The sequence below is a fragment of the Crinia signifera genome, chromosome 4, assembly GCF_055691185.1.
Source record: "Crinia signifera chromosome 4, ASM5569118v1, whole genome shotgun sequence".
Lineage (NCBI taxonomy): Eukaryota > Metazoa > Chordata > Amphibia > Anura > Myobatrachidae > Crinia > Crinia signifera.
Genome location: NC_139220.1, coordinates 267,453,119 through 267,477,422, shown reverse-complemented (window position 1 = coordinate 267,477,422; position 24,304 = coordinate 267,453,119). Strand labels below are relative to the sequence as shown.

The window sequence follows — 24,304 nt, the reverse complement described above, 5'->3', positions numbered from 1 at the left end:
GAAATGCTTTCTGTTCCGTCTCCTCTGGTTCCCAGGCCACAGAAATCCTAGATTGATTTCTTCCCACCCAATTACAGCTCATTGGCCTTGTGGGAATATGCCAATTGGAAATCTTTAATTGTTCCGCATGCTTATCAAATTATTCCGAATCCTGACATTCCCCCAGGTAAGTCCAGAAATCCATTTGTTCATTGGAGGGAGGTTGATATTCCAACAACCTTGTTCAGGATGGTGACTTTCATGCAAACCTCAGAACTACTAACTAAGCTGGCCACACTATCTAGGAATTGTATCAATCCCTTCATCTTCGATACTAAGGTGAAACGGTGCCTTGCTGATTGACCCTCCTTCAAATTTTGAAACTAAGGAAGATGTATGAAGCATTAAAAAGAGTGAAGTGGGCCAGTGGAGAACAGGTCAACCAATTAGTTTCTACATATAATCATTGATTGCTATAGGCAAGTTCTCCACTGGTCCACTTTTCCACTCTTCTCATGCATCTGCCTCTCCATTTTTTAGACAAGTCTTGACTAAAGGTTAAATCTCCCACGTATATTCAATGTTGTCACACAAAGAGGAATTGTTCTCTTTGGGAGACACAATGGATGATGAGGACTGGTCGGAAATCTGGGCAAAATGCAGCCTCTATAGCTCGATTTGTACTTCCGAAGGTACTTCCCTTGGCCATGTCCAAAAAACTCAAATCTCTGGTAGAAGTCTTATATCCCATAGTCTCCAAATTGCCATCCTAAGATTTTTTTAATACACCACTTACACATAACCTCAGATAATACACCTTCAGTTAGCCATTGATTAGAAACGGGTAATGCCTCATACGATGAACGAGTCATCCTATGGAATACATGACAACCGTCCTTAATCATTACGTCAAAACCTTTGACAAGGCATGGGGCCCATGGCTCGCCTCACAACACTCCCTCCACAACCGAGTTAGTATAAGCTACCTCTTCCTTATATTGGTATCCATCCTTTAAGATCTTGCTCTCTCTCTCGCTTATCTATCTCTGTGTCAGTCTTTTTAAGCAAGATGGAGGCCACAAACCGCAAAATACAAAACAAAATACCATTAGAAAGCCAACTTTGTCACAGAATATTGCTTATCCTTGTCAGTCATTCCCCTGCTAAATAATATATTAAATGGTAATAATGTGTAAGACGATATTGGGATTATTTGCCATATATCATGGTCAAGTTGTCTACATATCTAGTGTAATAGCACAATTACACGCTCCCGCATGCCAGCTGCTGAATAGTCAGGTTGGTCGTGCTGCCCAGCGAATCAGATGACATCATAGGTGAAGCTGTATAGCGTTATAAAGGACTAAACAATGTATGGTTCATTAACTACATCACGTAGTGTGTATAATCCATCTTGCATCAAACTGAATTTGGCCAGGCCATGGGGACAATTGCCTATTGTTTTGGATTGCCCACTCTAAGCTTTAATTCCTCAACACTGAAACTGGATTTTGCATACATTTTCTTTACTTGTATAATGGATGGCTCCACATATACTGTGCTAGCAAAAATGCTGCCTCTCAACCTTTGCTACCCTTAAACACAAGCCCAGTATGCCATACACTCAAGCCAGTTATCTTGTGTTTAACTGAAGAGAAAACCAGCACTGGCAAATATATTAAAATCATTTGAGTACTTTGGTATAATACTGTCCCGCTATGGACCAGTGACATGCGCAGCTTACATGCAGTGTAGGCAATGTGCGCACCATACCCTTGCTTACAGCCCAAACTTCTGCTGAATCTAAGAATGAAAGAGCATGCAACGTGTTTCAAGGTGAAAAAAAAAAAAGAACACGGTAAAAGAAAACTGACAAGATGATCAGGTCAGCAGCATGCGTCTAACAGACTAGCTGGCATATAACAACCGTTACCCCAATTACCCTGAGTATAATAGTTGTGGAGACAGGTTCACTGGTGCAGAAACTCGTTATATATAGACGCCTATATCTGTGAAAATAAAAGGTTGACGTTTGAAAGAAAACGACAGCAAGCTTTAAACTAAGAAAAGGGGGTTGGGGGGGGGGTCGTTCTTTTAATCTAAAATTTAAACACAGAAAATGTATACATGTTGCAGTTTATTTTTAAATACAAATATGCATGAGGGTATAAATGCTGCCTCCTGCACAAAATGGGTTATGGTATAGCGGATCGAATCGGTCTAGGTCAACCACCCTTAGTCAAACCAGTCTAGTTAGAGAGAGTTAAAGATAGTCGACAGTGTCTAGATCAGTGATGGCTAACCGTGACACTCCAGCTGTTGTTGAACTACACATCCCAGCATGCCTTGCATTAGTTTCAGCATGGCCAAATAGAAAAACTGTAGCAGGGCATGCTGGGATGTGTAGTTAAACAACATCTGGAGTGTCAAGGTCAGCCATCACTGGTCTAGATCAACCGTAACGGGAGGTTAGACGTGTATTCAACATTTTTCACTTTATTTTTTGGAGAATGTCACAGGAGCCCCCGTGGACCCTGTATATGTGCAGTGATCCCTCGCATGGCTCGCTACACTTTTGGGCACGGTGCCTCACTGCGTTCAGCACACTATTATAATCTTGCTATGTCCACTTGGATAGAAAATTATGAACCAAGTCCACCTGTGACATTCGGCACCAAAAAACATGAAAAACTCCTGTGAACAGTGGCGTAACTAAAACTTTTGCGCCCCCCCGCCGGGACAATTTCACCGCCCCCCCCCCCCCCCCCCCGGGACAATTTTGCAGCTGCCCCCCCCCCCCGTTAAAGGACCCCCCCGGGAGCTGGCAGGGGGGTCCGTGCGGCGCGGAGGTACCTGTATAAAAGGAGAGCCTGGAGGTCCCTGCGCCGCCTAGTATGATGCTGCCGGGGTCCCTGCGCCTGCGGCTCTGAGTATGATGCTGCCGGGGTCCCTGCAGTGAAGTGGAAATAACGCGCTATCTCCAGCGGAGATAGCGCGTTATTTCCACTTCACTGCAGGGACCCCGGCAGCATCATACTCAGCGCCGCAGGCGCAGGGACCTCCAGGCTCTCCCTTAAACAGGTACCTCCGCGCCGCACAGACCCCCCTGCCAGCTCCCGCTGCACCCACATGCAGTGGGGAGCTGGCGGAGATCCACCAGCGCCCGCAGCCCCCCGGCGCCTCCCCGCCACCGCGGGGGCTGCGGCCTAATTGTTACGCCACTGCCTGTGAACCACACTCCTGACGCTCTAATGCTGGAGTTTAACTTCCATTACAGCCCATCTAAGAGCGGTATACTATCTTTAGGCATCTAACTAGACTGGTTCGACTAAGCGTGGTTGACCATAACATAGGTCGATCTAGACTTTGTAGATCAGTCGACCGGTTACGCACAAAATGCTGGGGCCTGATTGAGGGGCGGGCACGATCCAGGTCAGTAGTGCAGTCGCAGTGGTTCTAAGTAGATATACAAATGCAGTCTTTTATAATAAGCCCACTGCCAACTTCTCAGATCCGCTGCCTGCACCTAAAGCTGCTGCATCGGACGAACATCGTTCACAACATCAAACCTCTGAGCAACCCTATGGGTGCTCATAATGTCCGTTGCATCAATCACCATTGCGTCACATGAGCAATATGCGCAGTAGGCAAAACATTGCCATTTGCAAAGGGAATAAAAACCGCATCCATCTCTGAATCAGGGGAATGTGGCTCATTTACATTTATTCCTTTAAATATTTTAACTACCAACTCTTCATAAAACACCAAAACAAATCTACATTCAGATAGAGATTACCTAACGTCACAGTTATCCTTTTATTACATAAGGAGAATATTAGAACCAAAAGCAACCCTTTGCATTATTACGGAGGAACAGGAGTCTAGATTTCTCGTGCATAGTTTAAACAAGAACGAGTCCTGAGCTGCCCTATAAAGGTTTGGCACTCTATCCAAATGCCATACCTGGCCACCGTGCAAGTATCCTAGATTAGCTCGTCATGGTCTCCCTCAGTTGTTTGTTTTGACGATCAAGGTGAAGGTGTCACAGTCCATCTCCTACTTGTTGTCTCTTTAATGTACGAAACCTGCACCCTTCCCTAACTCTCCTCCTCCAGGACCACACCTGTGTGTAAAGACCGGTTGGGCAGGTCTGCCTGTGAAGCCAGGACATGCAGGATCTGCTCTGACTTTTCTTCCTGTTACACTGACCAGCTGATTGCCGGGACTTTAAACCTTTTAAATCATATAATCTTTACTAGAGGAGTTTATGGCTTGCACTGTGTACAAGCAATATTGCAGGTTATGTAATCAACATGAAGCTGTAGCGCCATTAAGGCATCCGAATACTGCACATAGGACAGATCTCCACAACGTACACAGCATCAGGAGAGAACTACACAACCTAATGGCAACATAAATTCTGCTATATACTGCAGGGTTCTAGACTGAAAAAGCCAAGTCCCACAATCAGGGGTGTTTAGAGTGGGGCGCATGTGCAGTCGCCGTCAGTACTCCCTCAACTAGGTGTTCAGCGGGTCTCTGGGTGAATGGCCACCATGGGACTTCTACATTTGCTAAGATTTGCAGCTCAGTGTGTTCTACACCAGCTTTCACGGAGTGCAGAGCAGCTCACACCTGACACATTCATGGCTCATCTCATGGAGAAGAAGAACACCCCAAACAGAGTCCAGTAGGGACCATGCAAATGCATCTAATGCACTTATTTTGTACATCTGCAACAGGGCAGCTACAAACTCACCTCTATGAACTAGTAGCAGGGGCATGTGTCTAAATGTGCATGGCTCTATAGAGGTACAATACAAGTGTGTATTTTTATGCCCATTTTGCAACCTTCTCTCCTCAGTAAATGTATGCTGCAATCATAGACTGTTTAATTAAAGCTTCATTACTCAAGTGCAGATTCTGTATGATACATACAATAGGATTCTGAGATTTGCGGTTTCTCTTAAGTTGGTCCAAACAAGGTGTTCCTTCCCAGCATCGGTCATGAGAAAAACCCTGCTGAGACAGGGTACCGAGATGTCTGCACCATTTTCTAATGCATTCTGGTTTGTCTTGTGGAATACACTACCGCCTGTGTGGACAGCAAGCACGGCACTGCATAGAAATCAATAACCTGCTATATGTCACAAACAATTTCATTTGGAACACTGGCGATATGGGTAGTCAGGATAAGTAATTAAAAAGGGGAAACTACGATGAATACAGAAGGAGATGAGATTCAGACACAAGGGTCCGTAAAGGATACCCACCACCAAGCTTGCAGCTAGATAACGGGGGTAAAAGCAGTAATTAGGAGAAAGCAACCTGTATATTCATAGGTTCTACCGATGTCACGGAGTCACTATATCTTGGGATGGGCCATTGTGGCCCCATGACAACAGTGCTCACTTCTAGTATGTTAGCAGGCTGTATTCTCATATATATATTGGTTCCACTCAATATCTGGTCACTCTCCCTTTCTGCAAGTGACTGTTCAGTTTTAAAAAAGACCAGATAAAGTTTCCAAAACTCCACCTGTCCAGGTTTTAAGGACTTTCATGCTTGAGTACAGGTGACTTATTTAGAGCCTTATCCATCTGTACTCTAGCATGACTAGCCTTAAAAGCTGGCCTGTAAAGGCGGAGTTTGGGAAGCTCTGCTCTATACAATCTCATTATATTTAGTTTACACAAAGACAGACTGATAGCATGCAGCCATATACATTCAGGCATACATTTTTTATAGAACAATATATTATTGAACACAGTAGAAGAGTACCGTGGAATTATAATGACCCTGCTCGTCCTATACAGTTTCCCATGTGTGTACACCTCTCCCGTAGCTTAGAGGTGGTGTCAGGTGACTGGTTTTGTTGCTGTTATCAGGACTTACTGCATGGAGCTGCTGTAGACGCCTCCGCTCTGCCAAGCCAGCCTCAGTCACCAGCGTGACTGTTGCTATGTTTGCCCAGTGACTGGGTAGCAAAGGGTGCGGGGAATGAAATTCAGGGTTAACGAAAAAGGGAAGGCCATGAAGCTTAACCTGCAGTGCTGCTTCCTGTTTATTATATTAATTCCTACAATACTACAGCTTGCCGGAGGGGGTCTTGTGGCCCTGCCATTCAAGTGCGCATCTACACATGACCTACAAATGTATATAGGCAATTTCTACGTCACATGGTGGAATTATTGGCACATTCATCAATTAGACAAACCCGGCTACAGCAATATGAGCCATATCCCAAGATAAAAGACAGACAAGATTGGAACGTAAGTTTAGAGTCCACAGCATACCACGTGTTACCAGGTTTTTTTTAAAGAGCACAACCGCTGGAAAGAGATCACAACCCGTACGAAGCAGAAAACCTGTATATTATTGGGAACAGGTGCACTGTTTGATTGTGGGCAGTAATACACAGCACAAATGCTGTTGTAGGTGTGCACCTAACCTGTCATCCTCTATATACAGAAGCCTATAGCAAAAAACATTTTTAAAATCGGAAACGTTTTGTTTTTATACACTAAATAAATAGATTAAGCGCCCAGAAAGATATCATGCGCTTTGTACTGTAGTTGTGCTATGGCCTTCAAAGAGCAATAGACGAATGGGAGCCACAGATCAGGGCTGCCTGCCCACAGCTGCAGCGTCCTAGATGTCAGCATTATCGCTGGTCTGACCTACACTCCTGATTATACTGCGCTATGTTGCGCCACAGACTAAGTGGACCACAGCACTCAGCTATTATCTGTTTAGTAACCCGTACGATGAGTTTTTAAGGCTGCCGCAGTTTTCCTTTCCCTTAGAGCGTGTGCAGGCGGGAACTGCGTGTTCCCCTCTGATGTGACGTGTGAGGGATGCAATGTTTGTAAACTAAAGAGTCACGTGACTTAGGGATCTGTGACTCCGCCAGAGACGGGGAAAGTAAGATCTGCCTGCCAGGAGAGGGGCGGTGTGGAGAGGTTTCCTAGAAAGAAGATGAGGCCCTGTGGTTTTAGCAAACGGCAGAATAGCAGCAATTAGGTAGGCGCACAGCTATTTTTAAACTTTTTAACTCATTTTGGTATAACTCCTAATACACAGCAGCTGGCAGCGGATGGAACGGATCTAATGTCTAGGCAAGGTCACAAAAGTTGAGATTGCGTTGCAGGTGTCATGAACAAATAAGCCATATACTTATATAGGACTTAAGAAAACTAAAAAGTGATACTCCTGATATTCTGTACAGGGCTGATGATACAGGAAGATCTTGACAAGCAGTGCAAATATGAGACCCATGCACCCACGGTACATGCATTATTGCACTGCCGCGTCACACGTCCCAAAGTGTGGTTGGTTAGCACTACAAATAGAAGGCAACAGCGATAAAAACTGTAGAATCGCGTAGCACATCGATCACGGTTTTGTTGGCTCTGCTGTTCATACAGCATAAATGTATGTGGACTGTAGAGACCACGAGCAGTTGCCATTTAAATTTGAAAGCAACAACACGACACGAACACTTGTAAATATCACTGATGAAAAAGTGTTCATGGCGCAAAATGTAATCAGGGATATTATATGCATTTTTTCATTGCATAATAAATTCTAGGACGTCACTTGGACCGCCCCAGCAGAGGTCACGTCTGCCCCCCTCCTTAACCCCCAAAAAACGAACACGTGTGTGGCTACAAGATACCATGCCGGAAGAGAGACATTGCTTTCTGCCGGGCATACACGCAGTACACTTGCTTATATTTCACAAATTCAATATGCTTGTATGACGCAACGGCAGGTCCTTTGAAATACCCACTGGATCATTAAAAGCAAAAATATATAGAATTATTCATTGCAAAGAGAAAAGTAGTGTTCATCCATTCTGGCAGCACATGGGTTAAGCTTGTTCTTGAATGCACCCCTTCAATAAATTACGTTCTATTTATGTTAAAACAAAATAAATATTTTTTTGTATTTATTTCGAATTAATATATGTGATCAGATTCTAGATCCATTCTTCTGGGATCCGGTAATCATGAAGGCATTTAAAAATAATGAGCTGGCCCGGTAAAGGGTTAAGGTGCACCTACCGTCACGCTCTGCACTTGCTCTGTCGGCAGAATTTGGGAGAGGTCATTTACAGCCTGCAGTAACGGGAAAAAAAAATGAAATCAATTAAAAGATGATAAAATAAATATAAAAAGGGAACAGAGAGAGAGAAAAAGATTCAGGGTAGGGTCCAAGGCTGTAACGACAGCATGGAAACGGGTGAGATGTCCTGTCTCCAAGCACACGCTGCTGCCCCTGGGAGAAGGGATTCTTGGTGAGATGCTGGCTGAAAATTAATTTAAATGGCAGGAACGCCAGCTCTGTATGGCCAAAATCTCTAGGTAACCCAGGCAAATATGAAAGCAGACGGAATGAACAATAACCTTTTGTTTAAAAGGATCTGGCTTCCCAATTCAAAACACAGTTGATTACCAGCAGCCATTTTAGGTCTGCTCCTATAAAGACACTGGTGCATTGGGTTTTTCTTTTTTTTTTTTTAAACCCCCTCCCTCCCTCCCTCTCTCTCTCCCTTTTCTGCCAGACGCTGGGATCATTATCATAAGACAGAGTTCTTAGTACCTCTTCTACCCCCCAACACATGATATGTGACATGTCCCCTCCCTCTCTCACTTGCAGTAGTAGGGAGACCAAGGCGGCAGGGAGGGTGGGGAGGGGGAGGGGGCTGGGTGCTGTAATGCTGATTTTTTTCTCTCTAGATCTTAACAGGGAGAGCAGACCATGTGGTTTCTCTCCCGGCAATAGAAGGCGGCTGGAATCTGCGGACTGGATTACATGGAACAGAGGAGCTGTCATTTAGCTCTATAGATCAATTGACACTTATTTTGCACATTCTGAACATATGCATTGTTAACTACAGGCTCTTTCGGGTGCAGTTTTTCCTCTCTCGCGTGTTCTTTATTTTGCATTTGCTAATGACCAAGGTTATTTAACCACCCCCTCTTTTCTGTAATGGCGGTGTGTGTGTGTGTGCAGACTGGGGCAGTAAACATACAGATTTGCACATTCTCTCCCTCATACAGTGTCCGGTATCGTCGTCAGCTGGTAATAATTAGGATATTATTGATATAACCCCGTTCTTTAGCATTGTAGTCCAATTTGAACCAACATGAGGGCAACAAAACAGTCACCCCTGACCATATAGAAGCACACGAAAGACGACTGCAACAAAAACGTATTAATTCTTTAGAACCAGAGCATTCGTAAAAGACGCACTATGATCAGAATAATCATTCTGCATGGGGAGAAGGAGTTATATTCACTATGTCGCTGCCAGATGATAGTTTACCTCTGAAGGGTTAAACACAGTGGGCGGAGCGGGCAAGCCTTAAACTCTCAGCCAGAGCTAGCTCTTTAAACAGAACTACGGAAGTATTTAACCCATGGGCTGCCACAGCCGACGGTGGTTATGTTATGCTACAAAATTCAATAAAAACACAGGAAACCTTTCAGAGAATAATGTTCAGGGCGTGTTAGTCAATAAGCGTGATCACCCTTCATTTTGCTTTCCTACAAGAACACTGTATAGGTTTGTAGTCACTGGCACTCTTACTATGCAACAAACTAGAAGCAATCCCTCAACGCGCTGGGTCTATCGGTTATACACACCCAAAGGTCTCGGCAAGATAAATGTGACACTGAACAAGCAGATCCGGATGACCTGAAATGAACTGACCCTAAAGTGGAAATCCCCGTAACGTATATTGCGTATGAGCTGTGCGCGGCTGATTCTTAAAGTGGCAATGCGGGACCGGAGTAAGCACACTCACTAGGCACGGTGATGTCGCGAGTACTGTGGCTTTAAAAGGATGCAGAGTGTAACACGCAGTATCGCTGGTAAATAGAAGCTTAGCGTTTATAGCTGTTCTGGTCTTGGGTACAAGAAATAAAAACACAAAATACCGTTCCTACCTAAAGATTGACAGCCACTGACCGGTACGTGTACTGTGCAAGGACACAGTTATAAGATGTATGCATTCAAAACAACTTGCCTTCTATGACCTTGGCGTGAGGAGCATTCAGTAACAACTTGCAACAACTCAGTATTACAGACATCCCCCTAAACCGCGGGACCCTAGACAAGAGTTCTACATACGCCTGATGGTAGTGTTGGTTCGGTCAGTAAAACAGCTATTGGAATTCCCATATACAGAAAATCATGCACAAAATATTAAAAGATCAATGCAATTTCCTTACCACGAGGTGACTGTAAATGCAGCAAAAACAAAATTACTTTAAGATTTGAGCTTATTGGCAAGGTCAAACCAGATCCAACACTTGCACTACTTGTGTTTTCAGTCTTCTCTACCATAAGTAAGCCAGGTGACAAATTAGAATTTTCCGTATAAATCCCTTTTGCACCCTACATTCATGGAATAATAAGCTACGCACATGAGTGAAAGGCAGTACACAACTTGCTTGAATGGCTGCTTTCTCCAGGCTAAAGCTTGGCACGTGTGACTTTGCAATTTAAATAAAGACTTGCCAGAAGTGTCTTTGTGATACACATACACAAATCGCTGAATAACCACATCTGTGGCCAACTGTCCACATTCAAAAAGTCCATGAATGGGCAAATATGGTGGTTTGGTGGACAAACTGACTGACTGCATTGAAAAGATTCATTCTGATTGGACATAGCTCATTGGGGGTGCTGAATGAGTGACACTGCATATGCCCAAGGTTCTCTTCGTGGTAGCACTGGCTCTGTATGCCCAAAGTGTTGGACATCCATCTAACACCCTTAAGACACACTAGCCGATATGCTCCATGAGCAATATCAGCAGTGTTTTCCTTCAACTTCGGGGCAAATGATATCAGTGTACACACAGAACAATATCTTTAGCTGAGGTCAACCAGCCCCTATTGGCAGCATGCATCGATGAAGATATAGCAGTCGTTAACTATGTGCCGGAGCGCACATCATTGACGACATTCAGCATAGACACTACGGGCAGGATGCTTTAAACAGATACCCTGCAGAAGCCTACTGACTTCTCTCTGCAGCACTGTGTGAGGGATCCGGCATGGATCCCTCCCAGCATGCCCCGTGGGCAGGCCGTCACTCTGAGACCAGGGAGTCCCTCTACACATGCACAGAGTCGGAAGTCCATGGATGGCGCCACATCTAAAGATATTTCTCAAAAGGACCAAAATGAGCAATATATTTAAAAAAAAATCATCTCTTGTGTATACAATAGCGGCTGCGGGCAAGGAATTGAATGTACACACAATGATATCGGTAAAATATGTCTTTCAACAACGTCACAGGGACCTGCCTATATATACAAATTGACCTGCATATTCAGCCGAGAGAAGGGGGGGGGGGGGGGGGGCGCACAACTGATGACATTAAGCATACACACTAAAGGATATTTTAAAACATATCGCTCAGAAGCCCCTTTCCGAGCAATACCTTAAAATATCCTCTAGTATGTATGTGGCTTAAGATGCATTTTTTGGCAAATATACTAGTGATGCTTGTTGGGCCAATTTGGAGAAATACAACAACCAGCCAGACTTAAGGTGCCCATACACTGAAGCGATTTGGTACGATTTCGGCCGATTGCGACCAATCGGCCCGTTAAATCGGACCAAATCTCCTCTCCCTGGCATGCTCCGATGCACGGTGGTGACCGGGTAGCCGGACCTGCTGCCCGTCCGACCACCCGTCCTGGGATCTCCCTCCTGGCGACGAGGAAGGCGGGAAGCAGGGACGCATGCGATCCTTCGCAGCGGATCGCATGCGTCCCTGCCGCCGGGAAGGTCCTGGCGGCTTGCCAGGGTATCGGGGGTCCAAACACTGCTGCGAGACATCACAGCAGTGTATGGGCACCTTAAGACTCTCCCTAAGTGTTCTTCCATTAATCTCTGGATTTATTTAGAACCACAGAATACAAAGCATGTCCATACTTTAATACAGAACAGTACTGACATATGGACTTTCATTCTTTGTCTTAAACTCTTAATTTAGCAGGTGCAATACTAATGTGCAATTCACTAAGTGCAAGTGACTGACGATGCAGGCACAGTTGCTATATACTGCACACAGAACACATAGTCGCAGACTGTTTGCAGCTTCAGAGGCCTGCGAACAGAAACCCACATGTCCTGGGTGCGCTTGGGCCACGAGGTCAAAGAGCTGTGGTACAGTTGGTGGCATTTTCACTTAACTACAACAGAAACTGACCCCCTCACTACTAATTGAATTGACCCCTACAATTAGTACACAATTTGTAAGGAAACAGCAAATGAGAATTAAGTTTAACAAAAGCAAACCCATGCAGTCACCTCCGTTTAAAGCCAATCAGGCAGAAAGGATTTTAATGCATTGAATGGTTTAATAAGCAATGAATATAGATGGGCTGATTCCGAATTTGTAGCAGAGCAAAGAAAGAGTAACTTTGTACATCCATGGACAAACAGTGTTGCAATGCAAACGGTACATATACATTTATGATTTCGAATGAACTGTAAATACTGCCTGCTTTTACATGTAGCCTAGAAATACCGGCTAGCTTTATTTTATGCTGCAATTTAAAATGGAGTTTCGACACATCCTTCCCAAACTTCTGCACACACTTCTGTTTTACTTACAAACATGAATAAGGCCCTATTTGTCTATATGCATAGGAGCCAACTTTTAAAAATGATTGGGTGTTCTCCAAATATGAATGAAAAAAGCCTTGCATTTTTTTTGCCCTTTTTCCCCCCTCAACTCAGAATCACAGCATGTGCATGTTATAAAACAAGGCTGCGAGTGTATACCCCTTATACGTTTAGGAACATGAGATGCAGCAGTAAATTAGGCACTTGTGTAATATCTGGGTGCACGATTTTTTTTATTGGGTCGGAACAATCGGGACGATCGCATCGCATGCAACCAAATCGCATGCGATGGACCTGATTTTTACATTGGATCTAATGTTAAATGGTCCCTGAGACCCGATTTTAAATTGGGTCCAATGTTAAATGCCCCCCAGACCCCATTTTTTATTGTATACCCACCCTGTTCATACCCCCACTATCCAAGTGGGCATGGAGTTGATTTTATATAGTGTGGCCGCGGCCGAAGCGTGGCGATCGCAGCGAGCCCCGCGAGGGGACACGGAATACATGTTAAGTAATCCTCGTGCACTCTCCACGCTTCGGGCTCGCCATACTATATAAAATCAACTCCATGCCCACTTGGATATTGGGCGGTATGAACAGGGTGGGTATACAATAGAAAATGGGGTCTGGGGGGCATTTAACATTGGACCCAATGTAAAAATTGGGTAGATCGCATCGCATGCGATAGACCCGATTTTTCTGAAAAAAATCAGGTCCATCGCATCTGATTGTATGCCTTAAGTTAAGGCATAAAAATCGTTAAGGCAGTTAAAAATCAGGCGCCCAGATAATACACAACTACCGTAAATTATATATATTAGGGAGATTAGGGTTAGGCTTCGTATACTCCCTCCATTGGGATGCTGGCATCCTAAACACTGGTCATCCACATGTATCCCTCACGATTTGCTCTTTGGGTTGCATGTGTGTTAGACCTTTCAGAGACCGCCATGGACTGTAATGTTCTGGTGGGTCAAACTAGAACACCAATATGGGGAGGGGTGACTTATCAAAGCTTGAACTTTATCTCTCTCCAAGCTTTGATAAATAATCCCCATGGTTATGAGGTCAGAGGCCAACACATGTCGAGAGTCATACTAGATTGGCCAGCATGTGTCAGCGCTATGTGCTAAGTGATGTCAGTGCCAGTGTTCTCCTGTGAGAACACTGACACTTACCAGCAATCAAGTAGATTTATCCAGCATGCTGGATATTAATCGCCGGGCGATAGTGTTGCACATCGCTATGGCTCCTACACAAAGAGCGATGTAGAGGCAATTTCTAAGCGATCTAATGAGATAGTTTAGAAAATGCCCTGAAATTGCCCCATTTAGGCCCCATTAACCAGATTTTTCCACCTACCTGCCCCAGTTACACCAGGTTTGCCTTTTCTTCTGCATGACATATTTTGGGGTTTTGTTTATGTGATTTCAGGAACAAAACCTCCAGACTGCCCGAATGATGAAAAAAAATATAAAAAAATATTTCCTTTCTTATTAATGCGCAATAGAAATATGCTAGTATTTAGATATATAAAGTATATAAAGTTTGGCTAAAAAGTTTCTTCATTTTTTTTTTTTTTTTTTTTTTTTAAGAAAGCGTAACCTGAGACCATGTCACATTGATGGATGCTTCCATTGTTCAGGAAACCCCTAAGGTAGTTTGCATCTTGAGAACAATGCTGCAAAACATATACTCGGAGAGCCGATAGCTAGCACACAGCCGTTTATTTTTATTGAGGGGGCTGTAATAATCTCAACTGAAATTGATGTTCCCTTGTAAAGTTTACTTGTTCTCACATGCTCCAAACTGCTGGTCAGTTATGTAAAGGATCGCTTGAAGGAAAGCTTTGACATTAGATTGCCTTGTCCCAGGTCATAGAGTTCCCACTGGCACCAACTTATGAGTGATTGCCTTACTCCCGGCTGCTCTAAAAACATGCAGAGCCTGGAGTTGGAAGACCGCTCTTCCTGCAGAACGCACAAGGAGCAAGCTCCAGATTTATCCTGTACGCTAATTAGCCATGTGCTCGAGATCTTTGCCGGGCATCCTGTTCTCGTGTGCTGGAACGCTTCCCAATACATGCCACACTGACACCAACAAAATGCCTTCTCCGCAAGCGCCGTCCCGCTAACATCACACCAAGGTGATTACTAATTCTCCCCAGAAAGACTCAACGTAGCCGCTGAAAACTTGTCTGACAACAGAAGTAAATCATTATCAAATTCGCAATGGTGCACGCACATCGAAACCAGTCGTTCGCTCAAAGCTTCCACATCCATATATGTGCATGAACAGCGGGAGGAATCGGGTCTTTGGATACAAGTAACAATTTCTGAAACAGAGGCTAGATTTAACAGCTATAATAACATTTATCCAACAGAATCTACACAACCGATTAATCTAGGGAATGCCATCATTAACGGTTATTCAGCTTTGGACAGGTGCTACGGTTACATTCTCACGACCAGCGCCCTCCTCCCTAATGCGATTTTCCGTCCTTTACTTAAACAATCATGCCCTTCTCACTGCCGAGTGTGGTATAGGGTCCCGACAGTCATTAGCCCGACTTTGGGATCCCGACTGGCCGGACTCAGACAGCATGGTGAGCGCAACGAAGCCCCTTGCGGACTCTCTGCGTTCGCCACACTGCGGCCACGATGGCTCGCTATGCTCGCCAACTATTGTATTCTTCCTCTATGGGGGCCGTGGACCGCCACAAGGGAGAATAGCCGGTGGCCGTCAGGAAACCGTCTGATGGTGTTTTAACAGTCGGGATCCCAACGTCGGGTAAATGACTGTCGGGACCCCGTCCGACACCCCTCCCTGCCTACAATGACAAACAACCTTTGGGTTCTGCTTCTAGCTGCATTTATAAAACAAGGCCCTCATTCAGATGTGGTTGGAGGCGCTTTTGCTTACTGTATATAGAAGCTGTAGTGATGGCACTAATACGTCATGCCGCAGGAGGAATCATGCGTCCTGAATTTTTCCAGGCACCATAAGGTCGCGCAAGCCAGCCGTAACTGCTACCTAGAGGCCAGGAAATCTGTTCTCTGATGGAGATCCTGCACTCGCCTCTAGCTTGCAAGGGGGGGGGGGGGGGGGGGACACCCCATTAAGTGGGTAAAACGACAAAGTCACTGCCCCCTCCTAAACAGATGGTCAACCGATGACCGCCTGATGCTGATCTGTGTCTAGTTGCAAAAAGGGCCCTGCACATACCGATAAGTGTTTTTTCCGCTACAGGCGCAGCACGTTTAACCACAACTGAATGAAGGCCCATGTCATTGTCCTGCAACATTCCATACTGTAAGTCCCTTCTCGTTTTGTTCATTCTGTTTCCGTACTTTCTAAAAGGCACTGCAAACCCCTTGTGGCACCATATAAAAAGAATATCAATAGAATTGTTAAATGTACAACATCTGCTCTACTGTTAAGTTTTAAAGCTGGAGGTATCAAAGAAATGTGTATTTGTACCTAGCCTCTACCAAAGTAGGACAAATTAAGTGGGTGCTGTTTCCTGTAGCAACTGGGGGAGGAGTGGACAGTGTGAGCTTTTTAAGCACTCTGAAGCAGTTACTGCCATCTCTTTAAACATAACCTGGAAAACTAAAGGCCCTTCCACACTGAGCGACTTTGAAGTGAAAGAAGCACAGTTTTGTCTTTTGTGCGGCTTTCAGCGCAAATGCCTCCCAGTGTGTACGGGGCAGCGATGAGCGCTGATGCGGTATTACCAGCAGATGAGCGACAGGGTGAAAAAAAAAAAAAAAAAAAAAAGCCTGGTGATTTTCCCAATCATCGATCAGCATACACGCTGGGCAACATCGCCATGTGTATGCAACTTTAGAAGGAATAGCTGCATATTACATAAGTTATGTAAGAATTGCTTTTTAGGAGTTCTACATTTAGGATGTCCAAGTCTCACTTTGCACATTGAGGGTACCGGATGATTAAGTACATCTCACCTACAGAAACAGGGCGAGTAGGTCCAAACAATTCTAATTCATCACGTGTATGAGCAGTTGGTACACTGTCGTGACTTGCCTTCTGAAAACACAAACAAATGCAGCTTGCAAAACTGTAAGCACAGGAATTGCAAAACCTTGTTTGGAATGGACGGGTTCCCAGTACTGATCCCAGGACTTGCAACCATGACAAAGCCCTATTGAAAAGTCACGAGTCACCTGAGTAGCTGAATAAACAAGGTATATTTAATTCCTCAAAACATCCCAGCCATAGGGGGTAATAATTCAGCACCACAACTGGCCACATCCACCAAACACACTGCACCGCTTTCAAAACATGGAGCCGATGACAATGTTTATATTCTGTGAAAGGAAACAGATGTTCACCTTAGGGATGGCCTCACGGTACCTCCTGCTCCTTTGACAGGGAGACACAAAATTCAGGAAAAATAAAAATCAGGATAGGAGAGACCAGAAGCGACTTTCTCACAGTAGAACCTGGGTAAACATAAGGAGGAGGATGACCTACAAATAGCAAGCAATGCAAAAAGTAGCTTACATTTTTTAGCAAACCATTAGGAATTCTACATCAATCTGACTGATCAGTCACCGGACTGGATTATTAGAAAACAATTCTGGATTCCTGGCCAACTAAACTATGCCTAACGTACCAAAACAATAATGGGCAGGACACTTACGTGACCATTGTAAACTAAATTTGTAGACAAATTGACAAAGCGCCTACACACCTAATATAGCATCCTGTACAGAGGCGTGGAAGACCAACGGGGTATACAATATGGGATTCTGCCTGTCTAAACGTTCCGACAGTCGGAATCCCGGGCCATTTTCTTTTAATGCCAAATTAGACAGTTGGAATTCAATGTTCCGAGTGTCGTAAAAGTCAGTGGATTGTCGATAACAGTCTGCGAATTCGATAAAACAGAGCTGACTAAAAAAAAATAAAGGTCTGACACCCTGCAATGCTGTCATTAATGGTAGCATTGAATAGGTGAGTGCCAATATTTCCCATCAGGAAATATTGGCACATATTGAATACGCCCCCGTGACTACTTATATTCAGCTATTTTTCTATATTAAAGTTGAATGATTACATGAAAGAATTAATGTGCTTCTTCCTTTATGCAAAAAAAAAAAAGCATCTATGCCCTTTGTCACTCCCTGTGTAGATTGGTGGACTCAAGAGGAGCAGGGCCCACAGAAGTCTCAATTGGTTCACTGTCTGCAGTCTCAGCTTTTTGACCTAAGTGCTACACCATAATGGTATGGTCCTCGAGATGTGGGTACTAGGTTCGGTAGGTAGGAAGGGCTTGATTTATTTCCTAACACAGCTGCAGTGGAATGTCAGACCCACGCTGACCAAAGTAGCTTTTCTTCATAGTTCATATCTGGAAAAAAATTTGGAATGTGATAAGAAATAAAAGGTTCACTTACCGAACACAAAATATAAAAACAAGAGTTTAAGTCAATATACCGACTGTCAGGATGCCAGCTGACAATCACAATATGGAACTGAATGACAACGGTGGAGGGGGGACTTAGGGTTAGGTGGGCAGTTTGGTGTTAGACTGCGGGGTGGTGGTGGGGGGCTGGTTTAGGCATTAACAGGGAGTGTTCGGGTTAGTCATCAGACTCCTGCCTGGGTTAGGGTACTTACAGGGACCTGTTGGAATCCTCAGCATCAGGATGTCAGTGTCTGCCGATATCCCAAATGCTGGCAAAGTATGTATTCCCACCAAGCAAAAACAGTTTAGAACAATTTTCTTTTTCAAAGCTATTCAAAAAGCATACAAAAATGTAAGGTTCCATGTTACGGTTCTCTCTCTTTCCTGGATTGGTACTTACTGTGCAGCAAACAAGACTGAATAACATTTTCCAAATATTGCTAAGGGCAACCAGATGAAACCCTACAGCGTTTTTGGACAGGCTTCCACCATGCCTCCATTTGTAGCTCTTGAGGGTTTATGGTGATAAGTAGCAGAGAGACCAGGCTTTATGTGAGATGAGGGTACACTTACCCTGGGGAAGATCCTTATGCTCTGTACAAACACTGCCTGAAAGGATCACTCGCTTAATGTGTCTCATTTGTGTGGACATAAACGCCTGTACAGTGCTCAGGTTATATAGCAGAACCCCAGAAAAACCCAGTCTAGTATTCACCTGGCTGCAGGTGCTGACAATCCAACCGCTTATGGGTGGCACAGGAGTTTGAAATGGATTTAAACAAAGTGAAAAAAAACTTAACACTTCAAATAGTCGGTTTAGATTTTTTAAGTTCAATGTCCTAACAATTAGGTGCACAGTAGAAGGCTTCCCTATGTGAATGCAAAGAGTTTCTATTTCATATCTATACAGGGAAATTACAAGACCCCTACTGTCAGCTCCTACTGACATGGCAGTTAGGAGTGGATTGGCTGGTGATTTATCACTCTACATTGTATCACTATTCAAACTTTATACTGTACATCTGGCCCTCAGATCTGTACATGTAATGTGGAACAATACAATTCAGAGCAAAAAAAATGAATATGCGTCTCACAGCTAACTGTAGTTACACTGGTCTTTGCTGCCATCTTGGTCAGGCCACATAATGGACTAATTAGGGCATGGGTCTTCAAACTGTGGCCCTCCAGATGTTGTGCAACTACAAATCCCAGCATGCCTTGCCACAGTTTTAACACTCCCTTATAGCAAAACTGTGGCAAGGCATGCTGGGATTTGTAGTTTCACAACATCTGGAGGGCCACAGTTTGAAGAACCATGAATTAGGGGATAGTCCAATGTCCACATAATTATAACCTGCACACTCATGTGATGCCTCCTGGTCTATCTTAATCAGGAATAATCCAAGATGTAGGAGTTCAGATGTAATAATAGATGGCATTACTAAGAATTTACTATGAAAACCAGCAATCTGCTATATATGAACACTATTGCTTTGCAAGCAGCATGCAAAAAACAAAAAAGAGCGAATAGAAACAGCAATAGCAGCGTGATCACAGCTGTGTGCCAGTAGCCGGGCAGCATACCAGCCCAGTGTGTCAGCAGTAGGCAGTGACAATAGTACCATTAAAGAAAAAAGTAAAGAAAAAGGGAGGGAGATTAGAGGAACAATCCCATTCCACAGCATCTCCTCCGCTCAGCCACCATGTGCATCACAGTCATCTGCTTCCCCTCCACCAGAACAGCTCACAATGGAGGCATTGTCTGGATTGTTAGAGGACGTTGTAGGTAATGACATGCAAAAAGACTGTCCCTACAATGCTTAAAGACATCAAAAAAACAAAAGTCACCAAAATCTATTTTCCTAATACGATGGTGGATTCTCACTGTTTAAATTTGGTATGTTCTTTATATTCTTTGCGGGTGTGTTTAGAGAAATACCCACGTGAGTTTATAGAGAAATCCAGAACATGGATCTGAATTTCACTTTTTAAATAACACCACCCAATTTATGTGCAGTAACATCTTCAGATGTTAAGTATGGGACATCACAGAATCACACTTACAAAGTAAAAATATTCCACATTAAAATTCTGGTTGCTGTGAGGATAAAAAAAAAAGGGGGCAGACAAAGGTGGGTTTGCAATCTGGGATCAGGCCTGTCGATCCCTGCCGACAGCCATTACCCTGGCCTGTTTGCGGTCAGATCGACAGCATAACAACAGATGTGATTTAAGATCCCGCCTGCCGATGGGCGTGGCCACGAGAACGGACGTGGATTGTTGATCTGCGGCCCGGATAAAGACAATCCACGGCCGTTATCAGCAGAAGGGCCCAACAGCTTCTGAAGTCGGGCCCATTCTGCCGTGATCCCGCATCAATGCTGTCGTTAATGACAGCACTGAATAGGGAGCCGCCGCTATTTCCCACGTCAGATATAGCGGTGGCACATTGCATACCCCCCAAAATAGGCTAAGTGGTTCTCATCTCGCTGAGTTCAGAGCTGTCCTGAACTCCGCAGAGAGTAGAACACCCTTCCTGATCCTGCAAAATTCCCTAGATAAGTGGGAGGGACCAAGAAGGCACAAGTCTGCGCAGGACTTATTGCAGAAGATGGCATAAAGGTGATTGCGTTAGTTATGAAGTCAAACCTCTTGTACTTGACCTCAAATTTTTAAGTTGGTTTAAAATTGCTATAGTACCAATAGCTACAAGTGCAAAAAAAAAGAAAAACCCCACAACACTGCAGGGCTGACAGGTGTCACCATGTTAAAACGCTTTCAAATTGGTAGGCAAATGAACATTGACATTTAATATATTTAACCGCCAAAATGGTATGCAGTCATAAAGTGGACATTCACTTCACATTGTCGAAATGTTGACATGCAAATTATCAGAATTTTGTCATTAGGGTAACAATGTGGGGGGGTTAGAGATAGGCACTTGGGAAAGAGATAGGTTAGAATAAATCGCTGGAACCACCGATCCATCACGTCTGCTGCGGAACGGCTACACACATGACCACCAGGACCCAGGCAGCTGACTCTGTACATGTGGCTGCTGCCAGTAAGTAGCAGGTAGGTTCTCACTAGAACACCAAGGATGGTCTACAGCAGGCATGTCCAACCTGCGGCCCTCCAGCTGTTGTGAAACTACGCATCCCAGCATGCCTTGCCATAGTTTTAGCATTCCCTAACAGCAAAACTGTGGCAAGGCATGATGGGACTTGTATTTTCACAACAGCTGGAGGGCCGCAGGTTGGACATGCCTGGTCTACAGACTTTGTTATGTAGATATTTCAGCAAGAGTCCACAAGACGAGTGTCAACCATCAATCCCGCACCTGTCATAACTACGTAAGGTATTAACCAGTAAAAAAAAACTATGCAGCATTTTCAATTTGCAGTCATTGCTACCTGGCTAATCTGTTGAATGGAACCATCTAAAGCCCCCACTTAACAGCTATGATAAAGGTGATAATGGTTGGCAACAGTTGGGGGGAGGAATTTAACACCTGGTCTTATCACTAATGAGTACTATGCATCCTGCTTGCTGTCCCGCCAGCAAATTTATTGTGCAACTCGTGAATTTGTGAAAATCCCCACCTCACACAATAACACATTACAGGCAATAGGAAGAGAGCAAAAAACCTAAACCTTTGTACCTGCAAGGAGGAGAGGGGCACCAACCTAGTTACTTATTCACAGAGAGCAATATGCATCGGAGGAAAGCTCCAGTAAGGAACAAAAACAGGTATTTACTTAATTTTTTTTCTAAAATAAACCCCCAAACCACCAGCATTCAACGTTTATCAGCACCATCTGTCACAGGGCTTAGCGTAATTAATAGGAGCAAAGTCACGTCGTTATGGCCCGACAGTCTTAACAAAAAACATGGCTTAATCCTCTAATAACCAATCCAAAATTAATTTTTAAACCGGGTGATTGGTTACTGAAACTTTTGGGCAAACTGTTCAGGAACGAGCGAATACAGGGGCTAACCAGAGACAATTCATGACGAAGAGAAATCTACTTCCTTATTCCCAACATTGCGTGGTTCTCACAGCGTAACCTAGCGGACCAAAGCAGAAGACGGCCCTGGAAGGTAACTCGAGGACATTGCTACTTAGAAGGCTTGCGAGTCATTTTCGGAACTCAGATGAACGGCTGGCACACAGATACGCTGCAGTATGGGGTCGCGACGAGAGGGAAGCGGGAAACGTCGCAGCAAAAAGAAGCATCAGAATCTGATGGAACACAGGGAGGATTTTAGCAAGTCGCTCATGTATGTGTACGGACAGAGCTGGAAGAATGATCACGGGACGGAATGCTGGAACAGATGAGTCGACACTGCAGAGCGCGGTAAAGGAGAACACCTACCAGACTCTGCACAGGTTCTCACACTGCGCATCACTACAGAAGCTTAGTGCAGTGACACCGGCGAACCATACTAAACAAACAAGTTCTAAGAAGAACTGGACATGAACTCCAGCACCTACACACAGCTTCCCGTATTATGTCTGTACCTGGACACCGAAGAGCGCTTCAAAGCTACTGACACCAAGCAGCACTATGTGGCTATATAGTGCAAGATGGCATTGATGAGGTGTATAGGTAGCTACTGAAAACTAGGTTATAGTTCTGGAGAGACGACGAAAGGACACAACAACACAACCTCATAACTTTAAACAAGTCGGCGACACCTTCCCAACGTTTATCTGAAAGAGTCCGGAACATATTACGCTTGCTGTAACCGCCTTGTAGAATACAGAAGGTCTATTGTTGTGTTCTGAAAATTCAATGACAACAAGGCAAAGATAGGTCATTAATGCAGTGCCTTAGTTATGAGGACAGGGTGACAATTCAGTCCCCCCTAGATCACTCCCTGTGTATTACATAGATCGTCACACTAAATGACTGATCACCTGGCCAACCCCTGGGCCTGCTTATTTTGCCATCGCAGTGGATGCACAAGGCAGAAATCTGTTATCATTTCTAGCATGGAGAGTAAAAGAACAAGCAGCTGGGATCAGCCCTTTTCAGAAACCAGAGGACGGTGAATCTCCCTCCTGCAGGCTGGGAGGATTTCAGTGTATTTAGTGATCCAGGCAGATCCTGATCACAATGATGAAGAAGTCTAAACAGGATACACAAAAGGAGCAGTATGTGGCTTGCAGTGGGGGTGGGGAGTTTAAAACCCAGCTGGCAGCCATAGGATATGCTTGGCTATACCACACGTCAAGAGCCATTCCCTGTGAGGCGGGGGTAGGAGGAGGAAGGGAAAGGAGCGGGGGAGGGTGACGCACGCTCTCTTACAACCCCATACACAAAAGAGAGGCCTGCTTTACAATCCCATAGAAAGGTGATTGCTTACATTCATGGACAGGCAGGGGAAGGAGTCAGGTATTAAAAGGTGCTTTGCAACAGCCAACAAAGAGTTAAAAAAAAAAAAAGAAGGAGGGAAAAGGTCTATTTCACACCACCATATACCACCCATGTCTGTTCATTTATTACCCTGATGGGAGATAACAGCAGATCACAGGAGCATGCAGATCAGTAGCAAGTAAGGCCATGTCAGGGGAGAACACTACAGGCCATATATTAACATGATTTGCATCCTATTTACAAGATCGGGGAAATATAACTGCTAGCATTGTAGTCATTGCAGCTGAACCACAACATCACTAGTCACGGACCGTTTGGGACACTGGGAACTGTAGTCCCTCGGAACGGAGAGGGTAAATCCCCCAGTCCGATCCATTTAAGGCAAAATATTTCAACAAGTCTGTAACTTAATCGTTCTACCTAGAAATCATCACAATTCAGTCGACAGAAACAAAGTCCAACAATCTCTCTGATATAAAGGTAGACGTCCAGCAAGAACTTACAATCAGACACACCTCAAGAAACACTGCTGCAGTACACTTATAACTCGCAGTTATAAACATAAGACCACAGCAAAAAAAAAAAAAAAAAAAAACATCTGCATAAAAAAAAAACCCTTAAAAAAAAAAACCTAAATTTGTACATTTGTTCTAAAGCAAATAACCCCTACTATAAAAAAAAAAAAAAAAATTAAATTCTCCAAACGTTTTAACATTTGTGTGTTCAGTTTAAGGCCATTACAATCCATAGGTGTCAAAAGGACTTCTATGCACTTCCCAGCGACGTCAAACTCCACCCACTACACAAATGACAAACCTATACAAAGCTAGCGCCGCCGTCAGCTGGGAACCATACA

The 24,304-nt window shown here is 44.2% G+C and overlaps 1 protein-coding gene across 6 annotated transcripts in view; it reads right to left on the bottom strand.

Annotated features, from left to right (window-relative positions):
• The window catches only part of TET3 (tet methylcytosine dioxygenase 3), an 82,195-nt gene that overhangs the window by 55,200 nt on the left and 2,691 nt on the right, over nt 1–24,304 (bottom strand). For 3 of the 6 annotated variants that reach the window (XM_083184498.1, XM_083184500.1, XM_083184499.1), the window contains exon 3: nt 8,046–8,099. The exons of 1 other annotated variant lie outside the window; for it this stretch is intronic. In XM_083184498.1, the coding sequence (XP_083040624.1) occupies nt 8,046–8,099 (54 nt within the window). Of the gene's footprint in view, nt 1–8,045; nt 8,100–8,387; nt 8,466–8,583; nt 8,632–24,304 lie in introns of those variants that run through there. 2 more of the 6 variants (XM_083184502.1, XM_083184503.1) reach the window with 2 other exon arrangements.